This window comes from Trematomus bernacchii, unplaced genomic scaffold (assembly GCF_902827165.1).
Source record: "Trematomus bernacchii unplaced genomic scaffold, fTreBer1.1, whole genome shotgun sequence".
NCBI classification, from domain to species: Eukaryota; Metazoa; Chordata; class Actinopteri; order Perciformes; family Nototheniidae; genus Trematomus; species Trematomus bernacchii.
The window spans coordinates 3165354-3187072 of NW_022987840.1; the positions used below are offsets into that span (position 1 = coordinate 3165354).

At 41.7% G+C, this 21719-nt stretch overlaps 5 protein-coding genes across 5 annotated transcripts in view; all 5 read left to right on the top strand.

The window, feature by feature from the left end:
• Positions 1-501: 501 nt before the first annotated feature.
• On the top strand, positions 502-2940 carry rnf183 (ring finger protein 183). The gene is made up of 2 exons (XM_034112776.1): positions 502-689; positions 1415-2940. Exon 2 carries the CDS (start codon positions 1455-1457, stop codon positions 2397-2399), a length of 945 nt encoding a protein of 314 aa, XP_033968667.1. The 5' UTR covers positions 502-689; positions 1415-1454; the 3' UTR covers positions 2400-2940.
• Positions 2941-3161: 221 nt separating this feature from the next.
• On the top strand, positions 3162-5248 carry LOC117468580. Its single transcript, XM_034112777.1, has 2 exons — positions 3162-4702; positions 4802-5248. Exons 1-2 carry the CDS (start codon positions 3983-3985, stop codon positions 4886-4888), a joined length of 807 nt encoding a protein of 268 aa, XP_033968668.1. The 5' UTR covers positions 3162-3982; the 3' UTR covers positions 4889-5248.
• Positions 5249-6348: 1100 nt separating this feature from the next.
• Positions 6349-9400, top strand: mgat1a (alpha-1,3-mannosyl-glycoprotein 2-beta-N-acetylglucosaminyltransferase a). The gene is made up of 3 exons (XM_034112764.1): positions 6349-6569; positions 6949-7878; positions 8093-9400. The coding sequence occupies exons 2-3, from the start codon at positions 7246-7248 to the stop codon at positions 8789-8791; spliced, it is 1332 nt and encodes a 443-aa protein (XP_033968655.1). The 5' UTR covers positions 6349-6569; positions 6949-7245; the 3' UTR covers positions 8792-9400.
• A 585-nt stretch (positions 9401-9985) lies between these two features.
• sh3bp5la (SH3-binding domain protein 5-like, a) lies at positions 9986-17148 on the top strand. The gene is made up of 7 exons (XM_034112713.1): positions 9986-10078; positions 10341-10654; positions 11668-11730; positions 12143-12271; positions 13845-14009; positions 14640-14813; positions 15037-17148. Exons 2-7 carry the CDS (start codon positions 10418-10420, stop codon positions 15577-15579), a joined length of 1311 nt encoding a protein of 436 aa, XP_033968604.1. The 5' UTR covers positions 9986-10078; positions 10341-10417; the 3' UTR covers positions 15580-17148.
• A 666-nt stretch (positions 17149-17814) lies between these two features.
• The window catches only part of gabbr1a (gamma-aminobutyric acid (GABA) B receptor, 1a), a 65352-nt gene continuing 61447 nt past the window's right edge, over positions 17815-21719 (top strand). The window contains 3 exon segments of the mRNA XM_034112863.1: positions 17815-18129; positions 20676-20762; positions 21025-21089. Coding sequence (XP_033968754.1) covers positions 20684-20762; positions 21025-21089 — 144 coding nt within the window. The 5' untranslated portion in view covers positions 17815-18129; positions 20676-20683.

Here is a 21719-nt window from a genome sequence, read left to right on the forward strand (position 1 = left end):
AGTGTTAATAGCGGCTGGAGGTATGGCAGGTATGAGCCGCTGATACCTGCAGTGTTGACAGAACTGAACCCTTGTCTTTTTATGCAGTGACGGTGGAATTTTCCAAACACTTGCTGTTTTTCTTGATTCACATAAAGCAATTGCATGTGATTATAAACCACGTGACCCTTCATACCACCTTTCTGATTTTAATTGCTCATCAGTTAAACAACAAACAATGAGAAATGTTAGTGATTTGTATTTTTCAAAAGGAAATGGAGCTGTCACATGCATAGCAGTCTCTAAGTTATACTATCATGCCAGTATCACATGGGTTCTGCTGGGTGAGTGGACCCACATGAGTTCTCTACGACCTGCTTATCTGAACATGCTACACACCGACACAATAAAGAAGCACCGGCTCACTACAGCTGGTCCAACTGGTCCGACCAGAAGAGAGAGAGAAGGGGTGTGTTCAGAGGAGGCAGTGCTGCGTTACAGTTAGAAAACAAGATATGAGAGGAAACATACTATCAGATCAGGAGAGCAGGCACTGCAGGGAGACCAAAAGACTTCAGAGGAAAGCTTTAAGTTGTTTTTATAGTAATGAAGTTTGGTGATTTGCACGTTTCCAATGCTCTGATACCCAAAAGGATTATTCTGCTTGTGAGATTATCTCAAGGTGATCGGACATTAACCTACCTCAGCAGGTCAGTGTGTGTGTGTGTAATATATTCTGTCAAATTATTTACTTTCCTGTTCTTTGTCATCAAAAGTTTTTTTCTCTGCTAGCCTGCTGGTTTCAGCCGGCAAATGTCAATTATTTTAAAGATCCCTTAAATCCTGAATATTCAATAACCTGCAGGTTACAATTAAACGTTAAGTTGTTGCATACGTCACAAATGTATTTTGTTTAATTTGAAGGAAATCTGCTGCTCAATAGTTAATTGTGAGCCAGCTGCAAGGTAAAAACTGAGTTAATGACTAACTTTGTAAGATGGATGGGTATTATGGAATGTTTACGATGACATTCCAAAAAAATTACGCCTTCGTTTAGTTTACCTTTATAGGTTTCAACCATAGACTGTATATAAACCTGTATGAATACCCACTAAGAAAACAGGGTCGTAAAATATCTCCATTTACTTCTAACTATCTGAAGAACTTTGTGTTCTGCAGTTCTTATGTTTCCTGATTCCTTCTGGGCAGAAAAACCTATTAAACAAATATGGTGAAACATTATCATGTTGAATAAATGAATACAATCTACAGATAACCCTTTAATACAACAGAGATGTTAGATAGCAATAGATTAGGCATTATTGCGCCATCATCGTGAAACAGCAATGTTGTGCAGGTAAATTCCTAAAGTCTATTTCCTGCTCTGCGGGTTTCTCTGAGCCAGTAAACTCATTCACGTTTTTTTCTTTTACAGATTCCATCCGGCACTCAACCTCTAACAAAATCCCTCCAACATGAGCGATGAGAGGGAGAGACACAGGCCCGAAGGGAGCAATGGGGACAGACCAGTCCCCAACGTCAAACCAAAACTCGGCCAGAAAGAGAGGAACACCAAGGAGGACATGTGGAAGAAGGAGAAGCCTGCGAAGGTGAGGAGATCCAGGAGTTCAGACTCGGATAGGGTGGAGAGAGGCAGGAGGAGAGAGCGAGAAAGGCACCAGGGAGAGAGGAGGCAGCGGGGGAGGAGTGAGGAAGTCCGGGGACGAAACAGAAAAGGGGGAGAGAGCATTGGGAGGAAGGTGAAGCCCCCTGAAAATGATGTGGAGGACACTGAGTGTGCTGTGTGTTTCTGCTCCTACGATAACATCTTCAAGACCCCCAAGCTGCTGGCGTGCGGGCACACCTTCTGCCTGGAGTGTCTCGCTCGCATCAACGTCACCTCCCCTGAGCTCAAGACCCTGTGCTGCCCAGTGTGTCGAGAGCTGACCGAGCTTCCCCACGGCCAGGACCTGCCCCGCCTGGGCAACAACGAGGACATCATAGGCAAACTCCCCCCAGAGATGCAGAGAATCCTGTCCATCCGATTCAAACGCAGCAAGGGACAACTGCTCCTGAAGAACCGTCCCCACAACAGCCCGATCAAACCCAAGATCCTCCCCCTGCCTAAAAAGAGCCAAGGTGGCCAGGTGACAGCAGGTGGGGACCTCCCCTTGAGTGCTCTGGAGCAGGGATTAGCCCCCGCCACTATGGTGGACGTAGGCAGGCCTCCCAGCAGGGTCAGAGGTCGTCTGCGCAGTTTGTTCCGCTCGGACCAGTGCTACTATGTGGTGGTGGCGTCCATCATCACCATCACTGTGTCGCTCATGCTGGTGGGGATTCTGGCCTTTGTGGTCATACCGAATGTAGTGATTCCCATAAACAATGGGAACCACACATCACACCGTCCCCCTGGACCCTGAAGGGGGTCAGGGGGGGTACGAGCTGCAGAGATGAGACTAACGGGAAGGGCTGGAATATCACAGAAATGATTGTGATTCAGTGAACATTTTTGCCCTCTTGCAAGAAGAAGAAACTAAGCACTAGGGCACATTTAGGCCATGCAGTGTCGTACAAAATGAAGGTAAACAAGGGTAGCAACATTTTTTAAACAAAGGACACACAGGCTCAAAGTTGCACATACTGGAGCAAACAGGGCCAGCATGTTTCTTCTTTTTTTTTTCTCTCTCTCTTTTCTAAACTGTGTAAAGTGTAAAGAAACTGTCCATGATGATTAATAATCTGTAAATGTACTAAATGCTGTGATGAAAATACTTGAGTATCTTTTGATTGCATCAAGTTGATTGCCAATATTCGCTCAGGTTTTCTCGTTCTTACAACTTTTTTTTAATAAGGGCCAAGTCATTGTACATAGCCAGTGAATGTTTATTTATTTGTATCTTTCAAAGGAAAGGACTTTTGTATTCCCCATGGTATCATCCAATAAAGTTCTATTTGACATTTTGAAAGCTCATCTCTAAATATTTTAAAACACATGATACCAACTTCATTTGTATAAACTAATCTACCTTCTCTGTGAGTATAGCATAATGATGACTCTGTCCGTTTTGCCCTCTATCTAGTGAAAACAGAGTTGTTTCCTATTGCGTTTCCAGAACCTGCATGTCTTCCTCAGACACTGAATACCCTCTGGTGGTGTGTAAACAGACGTGTGTACAGGGTGGCTTGAATACTGAATTTCTACTCAGTGGCTCCTCTCGGTTGTTTTGACTGACAAACCTGTGTGACAGCTTGAGATTCTTAACGTTCATGGCTTTTTTTGTACATAATTACTCAGTCATGAGCGACAGCTGTTGACAGTTTTGGCAGAATGAAATATGTTATAGCTTGTCATACATCACTTTGGGTGTGGGACAAACAAAACAAGAGACAAGTCAATCATCAAAGTCTATAACAAACACTGACATTTAAAGGCAAACTTAAAAATACAGGATCCAATTTTCATAGTGATGTATACAATTAGAAGTACCGAATTGAAAACGTAAGGCCTTGACCTTGTTGATCCTTTTTTGTGAAACCAAATAAAGTAACATTGCTAACAAGCCTGAAAAAAACAATGCAACGGCCCTGTAGCCTATATGTACTAGGGTAGAAGTAAAAACGGTTAAGTTGCCAGTAGATGTGAAGTAAACACTCACATTTTCCTTCTGGGTTGTTGAATATAAAGTGGGCTATAAAGTATGATAAGATAATAGCCTAGGTTACTTGAATGTAGGAGTTGTAACACAGTGTTTATACTGTGTGTTATGTTCTCCCCACTATTGCCTAAAGACACACCCACCTGAGCCCCCCTCCCGGACTATCGAGGCAAATATGGTCGGGTGCACCACAGCAGAAAAGCCCCCCCTTCCCTCCTCTATTGCTCTCTTTGCGCATATTAACCGTTATGCGTTATGTGGCTGCTTGGATAGAGGTTGAACAGTATAGAATACAAACAGAGAAAGTCCTGAAAAAGAAGCGGCCAGTTGTGGATACATAGACCAGCATGGCTTCCACTCCCTCCGCCTCTGCCCTGTCTGCTGTTCTCCGGTGTCGGGGTAACATCTTCACCAGGAATCCACCGACCAAGCGGCCTGCCAGCTCCGCGTACAGCCTCGGGCTCGCCGGCTTCTGCCGAGCTAAGCGCGCCCGGTCCAACCAGCCGTCAGCGTGGGAGGCTTTCCTCCAAGGGGTTTCGGGGGGGAGAAGCGTGACTGGGGCGTTCAAGTCACCCCGGATGGCTGGTAAAGTGTTGAGAGAGGAAGAAACAAGGAAAAATAACAAATTAAATCGCCCAAAACTTTCGCAATCCGCAGGGGACGTGCTCTCATATGTGCCTGGTGCCCAAAACTCGCTGGTGCGTCAGCTGGTACGAAGACTGTCATGTAACCTGCCTGGAATAGACAAATGCTCTGCAATAATTCAAACGATTAAATACGAAACACGTCCTACACATATTTGTAAAATAGCATGTGTTCAGGACATTTGTGAATTCCCGGTTGGTGTTTTGAAAGTGTCCATAAAGTGTCCATGTTTGATGGAAAATGCAGGACACATACCTTCTTTTGTGTTAAGTGGCTGGTCAACACTGAAGAGCACATGCCTGTCTTTCACTGCTCTGGTGTCAGGATTTATGTCACTGAAGCTGGCAGTGTTTTGGAGGTCCAGCAGTATCCCTGATGATGCACTAGGCCTACATCAAAACATCAAAAACAATGACCTGCAGGTGAGCCTGACATGGAATTTAATAAGATTCATTTGATTAAAAATAATGTCACCATATTTCTAAAGACTATATGAAATTATAGTAAATGTCCTCTCTCAGACAGATAACCACAGTCCCAGTGATATCACCTCCTCCAAGGACAACTCCGGCTCTGGACAAATGGTCCCAGAGGACAGACCTGACTGAGAGTCCAAGGCCTTAGCACAACAAATACACACTGTGATCTAACCCTATTTGCTGACTTGTAGTTGGCTTTCACGTTGTACAGAGCACATTTCGGACTTCAACCCAGTGATATAAGAAAACAAACTGGTTGTTTTTAGAGCTTTTAGAACAAGGATATGCTTTATCAAAAAATATACAAAAGAGTATGCTAAGCACATGTAGGGAAACATGCAGCGTGTGTATTCAAGGCCTTCTGGTGGTTGTAGTAGGCTACATATTCAAATGCGGCACTGTTTTATTTTTTGTTGGATGATTTGCACAGAAAGCTTATTTTTTTGCAAATGGAATAGAGTCAAATACAATAAAAAATGTTTTATTTAAGTTAGAGTAAAACAAATCTATTACTACTTATACACTTGTGGTTTTTAACATGATTGTTTGGTTTTTCACTGTGAAATATGTTGGACTAAAAATAGATCACAGGCCACTTGCATAGTGCTACATTTAACCAAGTAGGAATGTCATTTACTATAGAAGCTAACATTTATTTCCTAATTTATATCCTTTATGAGTCCAACAACAGGAACATTTGCAGTGTTAGCAAAGGGAGAATGCAACAACAAGCGCAATAAAAAACCAAGCAATATATAATAAATAAGAAACAGTACATGATTTAATCACTAAGTTAAAAAAACTACATTTAAAAGACGGATTGAAGGTTGAGACAAATATGATAATATGGTACTGCACAGATGTTGTATACATCTATAATTAATGCCTAATGTGTACAATAGGCTATTTTAATTTTGGAAAAGGTAAAGCTTATTTAAACTCGTTTTTTTTTTTTTACGGCCTATTCATAATAATACGCTAGATCCTTCATTAATTAATTTATAGTTTGTATTAATGATCCGAATCTACAGTGTAGTTATGGAAATGAAAATCTTTAGTCCTGGGCTCCTCCTACAATGCAACATAAATATAAGACATAACACAATAAAAACAAATGAAAAATGGTGCAATAAGAAACAGAGTAGAGCAAGTGACCAGTAAATGTATTGATGTAAGTGTAGTGGAGTGGAGTAAAAAGTAGTATATAAGTACCTGGAAATTGTTCTAAAGTGATATGATAGCTGAGTGTAACATAATAAACCCCAAGATATTTAAATATAAAAAGTGATGCTGTGTATGTGTCATTAGGCAGGGAAAAGCATGTGTCTGCATTGAACCAAAGCACATTTGCCTTATTTTGCCTTGATGCAAATTACACTCACTTCTCTGCAGCCTAAGCAGAACGAATGTGTTGTTACATAGGATCTCTTATCACCATATTTCGACGACAGACCGATTGAAAACAAACAATATACAGACATCAAAGCCTGCTGTTTCTTAATAAGCTACTAATTAGCTCCACAGACGTCAAAGTGTTGTGTAATTTCTCAAGGTGACAGATGGGGCGGGACTTCCCGTGACTGCTCTCTACCCAGGAAGTCGTCGTGTTACTTTTCCTCCTCTTCCTCCGCCTCTTTCTGTCTTGTGAGAGACAGCAGAAACTAAAGGTGGTGTTAAGTTGTTTTTACAGCCGGGAAACTAGCAAGAGAATAGTTTCACATCCGCTCCACATTGTCCTCTTGTCTCCGGTTGTATACATGCGCTGGTTGTCATCGAAGAAATGGCGACAAAAAGAAGACACGCTCAGAGGGTAAGGGCTAATTTCAACACGCTCCTCCTCAAGCTACAGTATTTACAGTCAGTCGGGTATAATCTGTCTGTCGAGCACCAGTGAGGACAGCGAGGTACAAAGTCGTGGTTCATAGTTGATTTTCGGGCTTAATAACACCCGTTTTGTGGCGTATATCAAGCGAGTCAGCCACAGGTGATAAGAGGAAATCGATCAGAGACAGTTGTGTGAATCATCACTCCAGTTCACTGGAAACAACTTCCTATGAAATGCACATTAACATTTCCTGATTTCCTGGTTTCATTTGATCTTTTACAATGTTGTTGCATTCGTCTTCTTTGTTGTCATTGTTATTGCAACCTTTATTTTCTGAAAGTACACTGTGTTCTTCTAATTTCAGATAGAAGAGCATAATGAGAGTTGAGGAATGCCAGAACCACAACCCCAAGATGAGACCTGTCCCTCATCAAATTTCTTCATTTTTTGCCCTCATTGACACTGTATTAAGTGTCATAATAACCAGAGTAACTTCATTGTGAGCCAACAAAGTGTGACTCCAGATCTCTGAATATGTGCTTGTGATAATACACATGCTGCCCTTCCCATATCCTATTCCTAGTGTCTGTAACCAGGACACATCATTTTATTCAAACCCTGTCCTACTGAAACCCTCTCCCTCCCTCTGAGTTTCTGTGCCATGATCCGCAAGCGAGGCTCTCTCATTCTTTGTGGTACGTTCCTGTTTATCACCTGGAACGCCATACTTGTGCTTCTGCTGTGGGGCAGACCCCCATCGGGCCAGACTGGGGAGCATGGCCAGGGGAAGAGAGAAGTGGCTGAAAGGCCCACCAATGATATGGTGGGAGATGTGCTCCGAATGGCAGACACGTTCGAAGCAGAGCTGGAAATGCAGAGAAAAATCCTGCTTCAGATCAAGAATCAGCAGTCCCTGTGGGATCCGTCAAACAAAAACGCACCAAAAGTAGTCGTCCCACCCCAGCTTGTGATACCTATCCTGGTAATCGCCTGTAACAGGGTCACCGTGAGGCGCTGCTTGGACAAACTCCTGGAGCTCCGTCCTTCCGCAGAACTTTTCCCAATCATCGTGAGTCAGGACTGTGAGCACGCTGAAACTGCTGAGGTGATCCGTTCTTATGGAAATCAAGTGATCCATCTGAAACAGCCGGTCTTGTCAGATATCGCTGTGCGACCAGAGCACAAGAAGTTCCAGGGTTACTACAAAATCTCCAGGCATTACCGCTGGGCTCTCAACCAAGTGTTCAAGACCCTCTCTCATTCCTCTGCTGTGGTTGTAGAGGATGACTTGGAGGTAATCATATCATCAATTAGTGCCTAAAATTGCTTCAGTTAATTTAGAAGCTCATAGTGACATTAAAATGTTAATTATTTCATATATCAATATTAAAAAAACGAGTATATTTTCTATTTTCACAGCTATGAAGTTACATATCTTTACAGCAGATGATCTCACTTGTTGACAGTGCATGTTAAACTGACATTAAATTGTTCATCTCCTACTCTAGGTGGCGCCAGACTTCTTTGAGTACTTCCAAGCCTTGCTGCCACTCCTAAAATCTGACCCCACTCTGTGGTGTGTGTCGGCCTGGAATGACAATGGTCGGGATGGCTACGTGGATCCAGGCAGCGCCAACCTGCTCTACAGGACAGACTTCTTTCCCGGTCTGGGCTGGATGCTCCTCAGGGAGATGTGGGAAGAGCTGGAGCCAAAGTGGCCCGCGTCATTCTGGGATGACTGGATGCGTCAGCCAGAGCAGCGCCGAGGCCGTGCCTGTATACGCCCGGAGATCTCACGAACTTTAACCTTTGGCCGGAAAGGAGTCAGTCTGGGTCAGTTCTATGACAAATACCTGCGATACATTAAACTGAACACCGAATTTGTGCCTTTCACCAAGTTAGATCTGAGTTACTTAAAGGAGGAGAAGTACAGAGAACATTTTGAGAAGGAAGTTTACAGAGCTCCTGTAGTTACATATGAAGATGTCAAGCAGGGGCAGCTAAAAGGAACTGGGCCTTACCGCCTTCAATACTCGAGTAAGGACAGCTTCAAAATTCTGGCCAAAAACCTGGGAGTGATGGATGACTTGAAGTCTGGAGTGCCAAGGACAGGATACAGAGGGGTCGTCAGTTTCATCTCGAAAGGACGAAGGATATACTTGGCCCCTCCTCCGGGATGGACCAAGTATGATCCCAGCTGGAGCTGATTATCCATTTAAGCGTATTAGCCTTTTTGTGATCTCTGAATGTCTGAGGGAGAAGCATTACAGACCAAAGACTAATGTCTCTAAAGTTTATGTTTGATTTAATGATATATACTTTTGATTATTGTCTGTGATGATGCAGAATGAATTTCCCCCCTTTTTGGTGTTGGGGTTATTGCCAATGCTACTCAGGTCTTTTTCATTATACGAAAAAACTTTTCTTACAGTGTAGGATACAGCCTTAGACGATTCTGCAGTAATTCACAAGAGATCTATTTTTATATGCTCCTAAATGTGCAAATGACACTCATTAATGCATTCAATACAATTAACTAGTATGCCACTATTGTTTTAAATTATTTGCAATTTATGGTAGCCTATGTGACTTGTTTATGTCTGGTACGAATATGAAAATATAATCTGTCGTATGGTTGTTTATGGTGTTGGTGACTGGTCAAAGCTGCAGTATAATCTAACATTTGACTCTCATTTTTGTGTCTTATATGAAAATCAGTTAGTCAATTGATTTTCTTGAATGATTCTCCAATGTATTACCTTACAGGTTTGTTACCTGTGTTTGTATATTTTTGGAATAAAAAACCCAATTTACTGTTTTGCCTTTTAATAAGTTGCTAAATGTAGTTAGCTTGTACAGAAAGAATACAGTGTTTTCCTTCCATATTGAGATAAGATAAAACTGTCCAGAGGGAAATTTCTCTGCAGCAGTTAGAGCAGAGTAGAAAGAGTGCAAACATATAGAGAACAAAATGGGAAAATATATTTTACTTGTTAAGTGAATACATTATAGAGCAGTTAAGCTTTAAAAAGTTACCACGGGGCAAAGTCTTACCATTTTTATATTTTTCAATTCTTAATTTGTTATTGTCTGAAGAGGCCCACATAGTTATAGTTCTTTCTTCCAGAACCTAAAACGTGAGGATCTTTTAAAAGAAAATGTAGGTTTATGAATGTAGATTAGAAAATATTATTTCTCAACAAGTTCAAATGTACAGATCTTATCCAAGACATCTACAAATATCTTGCCACAATTTACGTGTATACATTTCCATAACACAGGAATTAGTTTCACTTCATATCATAGATGTTCCATCTGTGATAGTTTTTTTTTTGTGTGTGTGCGTGTGTGTGTGTGTCTACGGGCGCCGACGTGGCCAAAACTTGATACGCGCGTCCGTTAGGTTCCCTCTGTTCAGTGTTTACTTCATTTCTAATGATGATGTGAGACCGAAACCGCTAGCTAGCTAGCCTAGCTAAAGTAATGAAGAACCGGTAAGAGATGGACGACACACCTCATGTAATGGGGGAACATACTGATGGGCCTCCTCTTACTTTTCATCTCATGCTAGCCGTTTGTTCTCAACTATTTGCTGTAAAGTAACCGTTATATTCTGACTGGCAGTGTTAGCCTACTAGCGTGCTAGGCTAGCTGTTCGTGTTTCGGTGTGCTGTGATATGGCCGATTGCAACATTCGCCTACACTGGAATTGGTTTCTTATGTACCCGTTCTGAATAACACAACCCTTGTTAACAGGGCCTGGCATTTAGTGGTATAGCCACCAGGAAGCAATCTTAGCTAACGCCTCTGCTAGCGAAACGGTGTGGCCTGGAATGGAGCCAGGCGACTTGCGAGAGAGCCCCGCCGGGTCCGGGGAGTCAGACACCGGGGACTGGAGGGAGGAGGGGTGTCCCGGTGGGCCCGAGGAGGTCAAAACTCCCGAAACTAATGGGACAACTATAGAGACCTCGACCAGAGACACCTGCGAGGAAGGGGAAACCGAAAAACAAAAAGGAGTGGGGGAGCAATTACACAGCCCCTATGAGGAAGTACTGGACCCCAGGATCAAGGTATGAAGAACCTGATGTGTCTGTGTGCGGTGTTTTTAACTATATTTGCATACGAATCAACCAGGGTGTAGTTAAGACAAGGAAATATGGACCTTTATTAATCCCCGTTGGGAAATTCCGTTGTCATAGCAGCAACAGAATAAGCAAGGAACACAGGTAGAAAAAAAGGGTGTTTTAACTCTGGGTCTGAAATAAAGATCTATCTATCTATCTATCTATCTATCTATCTATCTATCTATCTATCTATCTATCTATCGATATTTGATAATGACAATACCTGTTGCCACTGTAACATTTAAATCCAGTGCAAGCTATGCATTGTGTAGGCCTGTAAAGGTTATTTTATACGTAGCTAATTTGTAGACCTTGTCCCTGGTTAGGCTTTTAAAAATGTCAATTGTCAATATGTATATATTTTACTGTTCATTTCTGTCTTTTTTTGTGATTTTTATATTTGTTTAATATTTACTCTTTTTTTTCATTTTCACAATGCTTTGTTTGAATGCTGCTACAAACACACTTCCCATTGCCGTGCCAATAAAGCCACTAGAATTTGACAAACAACCACTACAGATAGTTATTTCAAATGCAATACTGTGCAATGACTGAAAACGAGGATTAAGAACAACAGAAAGGAACTTAAGTATGTTTACTATTTAAACCTGTTTAAATGTATCTCAGTGTTCACAGACTTTCCTTTGTTAAATCCATAATCCGTGCAAATCTGGTTGTCAGATCAAAGGTGATTATCTGTCATTCAATTGCGCCGACATATCCAATCGTAACATACCTGTGAAGTTAATTTAATTCCCTGTTTGTGTCTCCCCTGCATTACATTTACATTAAAATAAAATCAGTGTTGTTACATTTACATGTAATAATAAAACATGATCTATAAACCGGAGCTAATTTAGTCTAGACTGTATGTGTTGGAGGATTAAGCCATTTATATTCCCTAGTGGTTAATACATTGGAGCCTAAAGCAGCACATCTTTTTTTTCTTTTTCCCACAGGATGAGTTGGAGCATCTTAATGAAGCCAGTGCAGAAATTAATAGACTGGAGCTGCAGTTGGATGTAAGTAAAAATGCAGATTTCTACCCCCTAATTAGGGGCGCTTGTTCAGTCTTTCTATAAATGGCTGAAAAATATGGAAAACAGTTTGAATAAAAACACTTTGATTTTCACTAAACAAAACTGTGAAATCTACCACCGTAGGATTAGTTAGAATCTCTGAATGTCTTTGTTGTTGAATATTTTATTAGTCTACCCAGACAGTGTTCATCAAAATGATAATTTAGTTTTAATATCTTTTAGAATAAGGTTGGGAAAAGTCAGAACTCTTAAAATGGAAAATGTTTATGAGTTGAATGGTTTAATGCCCACGTGAATTGATTGCACACCGGCAGTCATACTCCTTTGTGGAATCTAATCAGTCATTCCATTCAGGTAAATCTAATCTTGTCATTTTCATGCATTAACCATCCAGGATGCTAGATCAGGGTACCGGAAAATCCTCACCGAGTCTGCCAGGAAGCTAAATGCTCACAGCTCTCAGCTTGGTGGCTGCATAGAGAAAGCGAGACCCTACTATGAAGCTCGTCGCCTTGCCAAAGAGGTACACACACACTGGGAAACTGGACTATGTATTCCTTAAAGGTCACCTATTATGCAAAATCCACTTTTTCATGTCTTTTATAATAATAATAATAATAATAAATGGAATTTATAAAGCGCCTGTTTTATACATAAACATGTGTCCCCTCTGTGTATAGAGATTCTGAAAGTTTCAGGAAAAAAGATTTGCTCACTTTCTTTCCTGATCCATTTATATAAAAACCTGTCTGAAAATGAGCTGATCAGATTTTGGCCACTTTATGATGTCATAATGATTTTTTGGCTTGTGTTACCATTAGCCAATAACCAACCAAGGTAAGCAACTTATTCCGGTGTGAACGCGATCGGCTCTTAGTTCCATGGGGGTACTAAGTGCTGGCACTAAGTGCTGGGCACTAAGTACGGCAAAGTACTTGGTGTGAAAGCGGCTATTGTGTTCTTTTTAACCAAATATCTCTCAGAGGGGCGTGGGGAGTGGCTCCTTATTTTCATCTAAAGTAAAAGACAGTGAATCAGCACTTTTGAAACAGGGCTTAAACAGAGGGGATTATGGGATGCTGCAATGGGTGATCGGTTTGGTATTTTGAGCCAAACACTTCAGAGACATGTTTTGTATATATCTGAGACCTATAATATATTGATGAAAAACAGTATAGTAGGGGACCTTTAAAGAAATCCTCTGAAACGAAGTGTCCTTTATTGAGATGCAAAAGTTGACATAACTAAAAAAGAATATTGTGCCTGAACATGCTGTTGTTTACCTTAAGTTCTAACCTCCGTGTAAGCAAGGCCACCTGAAGTGTGGCCTTAGACAAGGCACTCTGTCCCCATCAGATCCAATGGTATAGAGAAATTGGGATTTAGTTGCTGTTCATCTGGAAGTGGTCAGGGGCACATTAGTCCACATGCGTAGTATAGTGTTACGGCAAATGTATTTCTGATTGCTTTTCAGTTTTCTACAGTATAACCTTACAAATCCCCGACACCAGGTCCATTAGCTCCAGTTTCTGTTTCTATTCTGATTTTATGAAAAGCGTCTTTGAGCATTAGGAAAAGCGCTATAAAAATCCCATGTATTATTATTATTTATTTTAGTCATGCTGGATAACATAGAAAAGGTCACATTTTATCTATATGGCAGCGATAACAGTGTTCAACATCTTAAAGCAAATGTGAACAGGAAAGAGGGGTCTGATCACAACTGGGCATTCAATCTGCATATGAGCGTCATTACAGTGCAAGGTGTGATTCGCCAGCTTTACTGGATCTAATTCAACACAATGTGGACACCAGATACTTGTTTTGCTCCTACAGAAACATGAGCTGCGTGAGATTTCACTTATGGAGTTTTGTAAGAGTAAAATAAATGCTTTTTTAAAGAATAGGCAACATATTTATTCCCTTGCCTACCTATTTCGACATCCTGTCGACTTAAAGAGTGAAATTGAATTCTACTATTTACAAAGACAGCTTGACAGAGATCTGATTGTAATTGGACTCAACAGAACTCCTGACTGTGTCCTTGTCATTATTCTCCTTCTGTAGGCTATAAAAGTTTTGTCTGCTCTCTGTAGGCACAGCAGGAGACCCAGAAGGCAGCTTTGAGCTACGAGAGAGCGGTCTCTATGCACACAGCTGCCAGGGAGATGGTCTATGTGGCAGAGCAGGGCTTGATGGCTGATGGCAAGAACACTCTGGATCCCACCTGGCAGGAGATGCTGAACCACGCTACCTCCAAGGTAACAAACCGGAGGACGTACACATGCTTTAACACAATCACACCAGACCTCAGTTGAGTGTATGTTTGGTTGTGGTGACTCAAATGAGATGCTACATGTTTTAAAGCAAGATAAAACATTCACCAGGAATACCATGGAGAAAAAAAAAGTCTAAATAATGATGGATAGTGAACAAAGAGGCTTAATCAGTGAGTCAATACCTTGTTGTTTATTTGTGTTTTTTAAGTCTTACTTGAAGAAGAATAGTGTTGTTAAGAGAATACCCATCAATTAGCATTGAATTCCTTTAAAACCGTCAGGGTGGATAGTTAAATGAGGATAAAACTTCAGTTGAGACAATGTTAAACACGTGAACTTTTGAAAGAACATACATAACATTCATCTGTTTGCAACTCACATATATCATTCTGCACAGTTTCTATTATATTTTATTTTATTTTATTTACTTGCACTATTTTATCTGTCTTATTGTGTTGCACTGTTGGAGGAGCCTGGGACCTAAGATTGTCATAACTACACTGTAGCTATGCACACATGACAATAAAAGCCTTGAAACTTGAATTAAAGTTTGAAAGGGGTCTGGCCTTGACATGTGTGTGTTAACATCTTTCTCCTGCGTGTCTCTCCCAGGTGAACGAAGCGGAGGAGGAGCGACTCCGCAGTGAGAGGGAACACATGCGCGTCACACACGCCTGTCAGGAGGCCGAGGCTCGGGTTCAGATGCTGCAAAAGTCCCTCAAAAGAGTCATTGTGAAATCCAAACCTTACTTTGAGCTCAAGGCCCAGTTCAACCACATTCTGGAGGTAATGCAGACATACAATATGTTCTGTGTTCTCTTCCTGCAAGTCACAATAATAATGAGTCCATTGTTAAGCTGCTGTGTTGTAAATGTACTGCTGTGTTGGCAAAAAGGGTTGTTTTACATTCTGTACGTTATGGATTTGGTAGAGGTCACCGGTAGGTTGTGGCATAAAATCAATGTTGAAATTGATGATGAAAGTTTCTGTGCCCTCTGTGTGACTCCAGGAGAATAAGGCCAAAGTGCTGCAGCTTGAACAGCACGTAGCTAAAGTGAAGTCCCGCTACTCCATCGCCCTGCGAAACTTGGAAAAAATCAGCGAGCAGATCCACGCTCAGAGGGGGCGGGACCAGGCAGTGGGAGGACGCACCACTGTCTGCGCTGGGCGTAGTCCCCCCGTGGGAGCCGAGTCCGACATCAGAGTGAAGATAGAAGGTGGCGCCTGCAGCAGTGCTGCGACGGGGGCCTGTCGGGTGGATGCAGCCATCGACCTGGAGAAATACAAGGAGAAGGAGATTGAGAAGGAGAGGGAACGGGCGGGGTCGGATTCACTTTCAGTCTTCAGCCTGCAGACCATCGCTTCCGACTTGGAGAAATATGACTCCATTGAGCACCTCGGGGACCTCAGTGATGTAGGGAGCGTAACTGGGGATGAGGGGGAGAAAGAGAGAGGCGGAGTGATGGATAGAAGAGACAAGATGGTGGAGAGCGCCGCTAAAGAGCGCCAGCAGCAGTTCTACAAGCAGCACCACCGAAGCTTCAGTTTGTGAGGCTGCCATAGATATGAAACAGCTTAAAATGTAGGGTAATGGTAAACATCCCTAACACATAGGTACCAACCAAAGTAAAAAGACAGTAACTCAGCTGCAAATGTAACACTGGAGTGATGCAGCTCCAGGGGTATAAAATGATACGTGTAAATTAGCACACATGAAATGACTGACAACACTTCATTCTAAAGCTGACACTGATCAATAGTTAATATTGCAGCCTAGTTAGAACACTAACAGAATCTAAAGAGCTTTCAACCCTCCAGGACATGTATACCGTTTATTCATCCCTCTGAAGAATTCTGGGTAGAATGTCTTCCTTGTGCATGAAGGAACAGCTAATAGTGATCGAAAGCCTGGGTTTAGCTGACTTGTTTCAAAAACCCTCATTTCTTATTGCCCAGGCTAATCGTTGATCTAATTTGGTGAGACTAGTGTAAACAAAACCCTGCGTTTGTTCTCCTTCCAGTCCTGTCAGGTCTTATCAGCCATTGCTTCAAGGTAGAGTGTTTGCAGGGTCTCTTCACACACGGAGACCCAGACTCGTATTCACACTCATCAAGTCAGTGTGCAAGGAAAAATGACAAAAACGATTCTGTCAGTGCGGAGTGAAAGCACGTTTGAATTCACATTTCACATATTTATTTCCAGTAACATGCTGCAAGAATTGCTTTGTTATTATTGGCACGAGAGAATGCGTTTTTTGAAAATTCCTGAAATGTTTAATGAATGGAGTCTTGACAGTTTTCCACTCCGAAAGCATGCACTCCTAGTGAGCTATAAACAGGCATTTATGAAATGTATTCAGGGCTATATGCTGAAACAAAAACTGACACCATTGAAACTAAGATGATGAAGCTGGAGCCATGTTTTCTTTTTTTATGTCGTTATGCTGCAGTCTTTTACAGGTGCAAGAGCCTTTTCCAAACATGTATTGTTTACATTTTAATAAGTGGATTTCATTTGCAGCAAATGCATTTCCTCTTTTCTTTGCCTTTAAACAAAATGTTTCCCCTTGTAATTTGAAGTGTGCCTTGACACAAAAAAAGTAACACATTTAGCATGAGTAGCACTTCGTTGTAATCTCATCTGCTTAGAAATATTTATAGTTTGCCCTTTTTATGATTTTTAGAACATTTTAACAATCCAGGTCTCCTTAGTGACCTTTCCAAGAGTTGGAGAGCTATGATTTACGTTTTGATTTCTTTATTTTCTTTCATGATATTGTACTTTGATTGTCAAAGTGTGCGATGCAAAACGATGAAGTCAAGGAATGACTTGTATATTATGTATGTAATTATTACAAAGCTGGAAAATATTGACATGTACAGTTACATGTGCTAAATGATTTGAATGTTTGACAAGTTTGTTGTACATATGTTCGGGATACTCACAGTTTGTCATGTGTATTTAAATCATTATTGTCGCAGTTTATCTGAAACACCTCACCTTCACTCCTGTCTTAACAATTAGTCTTCATCCTTTTAATGGCATTTGTGAATTAGTCAGAATGTCACTTTCCAATTAGTGCATTGTCCTATCTATAATCAATAAATCAGATCATACTTATTGGGGCTTTTGTATTCCTGTATTTTCATATTATTGGATTTCTTGTAGGAACTTTAGTAGAATTGTATGTCAAGAGGCAGGTTCGGATGTGAATTCCTGTTTTACAGATGCAGGAAGAAGGATGGTGAGAGACAGAGGGAGAGGTTGTGTCTTCCCCAACCTTCCTTCAATTATTCATCAGCAACATAAATATGAAGCAGGATCTCAGAATAGATGGCAGCAGAGGATGGTGGGAGAGACAAAAGGGGAAGATGAAGCAGGCGATGGGCTTTGATTTAATCGATGACCAGTGTTGTAGAAAGGACTGATTGTCGCTTCGTTGACTTAACTCCTAAGGGCTTTAGAGAGATGCTTAACAATGTAGTCACTGATAACACCACAGCGTCATATATGCACCTCCATCCGTGTCTAGTCATGCAGTGATATCATTATTAACGGTGGGATAAATCCACAAGCTTATCGTAAATCCCAAGCCTGATCGTAAGATTCATATTACAGTCGTGGGCCCAGATCCTAGCGCTTGTCATCTTGGGAAGGAGGGAGGGGGGAATATCTGATAAATGCGTGAGAGGGGCTGTTACGCACGGTGCGTCTCCATCATGACGTCGTGAGTTAGCTCAAGATTGTAAGGGGAGAGAGAGAAAAAAGGAGGGGAGTGTGGTGAATCGGTGTTTCGTCGTTTATGGGGCTGCGTTTGTATATAGTGCATGTATAATTTTTGTATGGATTTTTGTCATTTCTTACCTTTGCCATGCGTAACTGCAATACATAGAAATAATTCGAATAAGATACGTCTTGTTTTTGTAACATTCTGTTTACGAGCGGAGCAGCTTGCACATTGATAGCCATACTATTATAGCCATAAAATCGTTGTAAAGATGCATATTTTTACCAAATAATCCGACGTTGGGCATTTCCTGGTGGATCCACCTCGGAGGACGTAGCCTACTGTTATATTGACGGAGCGCATCGGAACTAATAGTAAGTACACATGCTACAGCTTTGCTTTACGGGGCTACGGGCTACTATTACTGTAAGTCGCAATACTAGACTCCATTTATTCAGAAAATGCTCCATTTCCCATGCAGATAATCTATATAGATGCCCCATTGGTTGTTGATTTTGTATGCAAAGGCCATTCATTTTCGATGGGCACAGGCCAGATTTGTTTTGAGTTCCTTCTTGCAATATCCTCTCTGCATTAATGCTATATAAAGAGACGTTAACATGGTGAGATTCTGCCCCCTTTCAAACGGCATACAGTCGGTATAATGAGGTGATATGTGATTCGGGACGCTACTTTTGAGATTTAAGCACTGTACGGGTTTGTTAATATGGTCGGCCTTGCTCTACAGGCCATCACGGATTCCCTTGTCAACAGCCGACAAGTAACTACCGGCAGCATACGGTTGGTGGCACTCTTACTGTGACCCTCACGTCTCAGTAGGCCTAGTTCATGCTCAGCCATGCACAAAATACAGCATATGAGTCTACTGTATGTGCGTGTCACTGGTCCCCGTGTGGCCCTGCATAGAAATTGAAAATATTAGCCTACAAGCGTCTGTACATGAAGCTGTCAGTGGTCCGGATCATCCCTTTCCATTGCAGCTTCCGGAATTAAAGACACACAAGGAAGTGTGCACCATTAGCGGTGGATGGGCTGTGGGTGCTTTTTATAACAAGATGTTGTTCTCTGTGCTCCGAGCAGAGAAGGCGCTGTCCGTGGTGCTGAAGCCTTAATTGCATTTAAAGCTTGAGGCTAGTCGACTGCCCCCCTTCCCCCTGTCTGCTCACAGTGCTGATGGAGTTAGCTGGCTTTATGGGGGATAGGCTGCTTCAGCCCGATACACTCACTCTCCTAGTTTGCTTTTATCCGGCTCAGTGTGTGATCGCTGATATTAATGACTCCTGCTGGGCTGTCCTTCTTTCTCACCCCTTTTTTCTCTCTCCTACCTCCCCCTCCCCTCCATCCCTTACAGGACAAACGCACGTACTGTACGCTGCCAACACCCCCCCCCCCCCCCCCCTATGCACACACCAACACACACATGAGACACTCTCTACTCAGTGAACTCTAAAAATACACTGGATAATGCTAATGAAGGATCCAGCAGAGTTTGTCTGTCTTCCACAAGCAAGCCTCGCTGCCATCTGTCTCCCTCACTGTGGTGCTTTGCTTTGTTATGCCCCCTTACCCACCTTCCCACTTTATCACACACACACACACACTCTCCACCCCCTTACTGTCTTATTAAGTGTATGGATGTGTTTATGTTGGTGCATCTGTGACAGCCTCATGAAGCAGCATTTATTATTCAAAACTGCAAATGAGCAGCTATATATAGTGTGTTTATCATTGATACATTCAGTTGTGTTTGTGCGAGCACTGAGGCGCTGTGGCTCACGGGACTCATGGGTCTTTTGTCTTTTTTCTGGTTATCATATCACACTTTCAGTACTTACAAAATCTGCACGTTAGTGTGGCAGCCAAGTGGCAAGTGTCATTTCTCCATCCTTGTAAAGCAAACTGATTGTTTGCACATTAAATAGGGTTGAATAATTGTGATAGTTTGCCTAAAACATTGGGACCTTATCTTTTATTTGTTATTTGTTAATATAGCAGATATTATTTATTGAATTAATTGTTAATTCATGGGAACTCCTCCGATCTTACACTTCAAAGTCTGTTTAGAGATCTTGGGGAGTACAACTGCATATGTGAAAACAAAGTTGTGTAAAGCCTTTCACGGCTCCAGAGGGAGCTGTGTGAAGTCTGTTAAATCGCCTCAAGTGATGTCAACGGTCAAGTTGCACTGTGGGTAATGTTTTTACAAGAAAATAGAATGCATTGAATTATAAATACGACATCTCTGCTTCCGCTGCGTCAACCTTCTTTTGTAGTTCTCACAGTGTTAGTGCAAGGCTAAATCGATGGAAAATTCTCAGAGAGTTTCCAGGCCCGTGAGTATGTGTGGTGGGTCATTGTGCCATTAACATCTGTCAAAATAAAAATAAATACTTTCTGTCTTGCTATGGAGAAGCCTTTGGAGGATACATTATTACCTTGAAATGAAGACAAATCTCAAATGTATTGTGTCAGCCCTTGCGTGAAATGTTTCTCTCGTCAGCCGTTTTGCAAAAATGTTAATATCAGCCATCCAAACCTGAGTTGAAACTTTGCACGCAGGGATTTTTGAAAGGAAGCCAATCTGGCTATCAACTGTACCTGGGCTGTCTGCAAGGTAAATACAAACAGAAGCAGGGGGAGAAAAGTGGACTCATCTTGCAGCTCATCCTTTGTGTGCAGTCAGGCAGGATGAAGAGGGAGTGTTTTGCCAAAAAGTTGATGCATCTCGTTTTAGAAGGACAGACAGCAGTGGACTGGAAATGACTGTATCTGAGAACTGAGACTGTAGATTTGATTCTGCAAGAATATTTTCTCAGTAACGTTTTTCTCGTTGCATCTTGTTTCCTCAATTTTCCAGTCACAGTTCTCTACATTTACCTCTGTCTTCTTTCTCTTTCAGATCCAGAGATGGCACGCCTATTGTTTGTGGTTATTCTCTATGCTCTTCCATCTTTCGTTGTGCCCATACATAATTCATCAACTGGAGGTAATTTGTGTGTGTTTGTGACTGAATATGTGCTGGAATCTATGTCTGGTTGGTTATAATAAGCCTTAATGGACATAAGTAACTCTGCAGAGATTGCTAAGTGACCTGAATGAAGCGCTGTAATTTGTGCAGCGAGGAAAGCATCAGTTAAATTGACAATATGTCATGTTGCTGTAATATATCTACATTATCTGCAGACAAAGCTTTTCCCCTCTGCTCTTTTTGTCCTTCATTCTTCTTCCTCTGCTCTTTTTCCATTCAGGCTGTGCTATCATCCGGCCTCCCAGAGATGGGGGGATCCGCTACAGAGGCCTGACACAGGAACAGGTACAGAAAATACAGCTCTGGGTCTGGATGACACAACTTTACCTGTCAAATCAAGGACGTTAAAACCAGTTTACCGGACAATTTTCAATATAATAAAACATAAAATTGGAAATATAAAGCAGGTGAAACTGTATCTGCTTCCTGTAATGTCATTTCTTTCCATATTAAAACCATTATGACAGCCTTAGGAAATAGAGGGTGGATAATGTGTGGGTTACATTTGTTGAAATACTCCTGGCAGCAATGAATATGTCAAATGCTCTGACAAAAAACCCAAACAACAAAAAACTATATTTTTGGACTATTGCATGACCCTAATGAGTCCTTCCAATCATTTTATGCTGTCAAAATGAAATGATTGGACGAACTACCTGTCTGTCAAACTACCTGTCTGCATAGTACACACACACACTGCTCGTGCACTCAATGCGCATCACCGGAGCTGCTAGCTTGACAGCTGTAAATGCTAACAATAGCCATGTTTGTTGTTTACATATAAATATGTTTACATTCATGTTGATACTTTTTGAGGTGTAATTTTGGAGGCAGAAAATGGCTGCCAGTTTTGGCAATTTAGCGACTTTCTCGGTACAATTAGCGACTTTTGGGGCTAATGCTGTTTGCTACCCT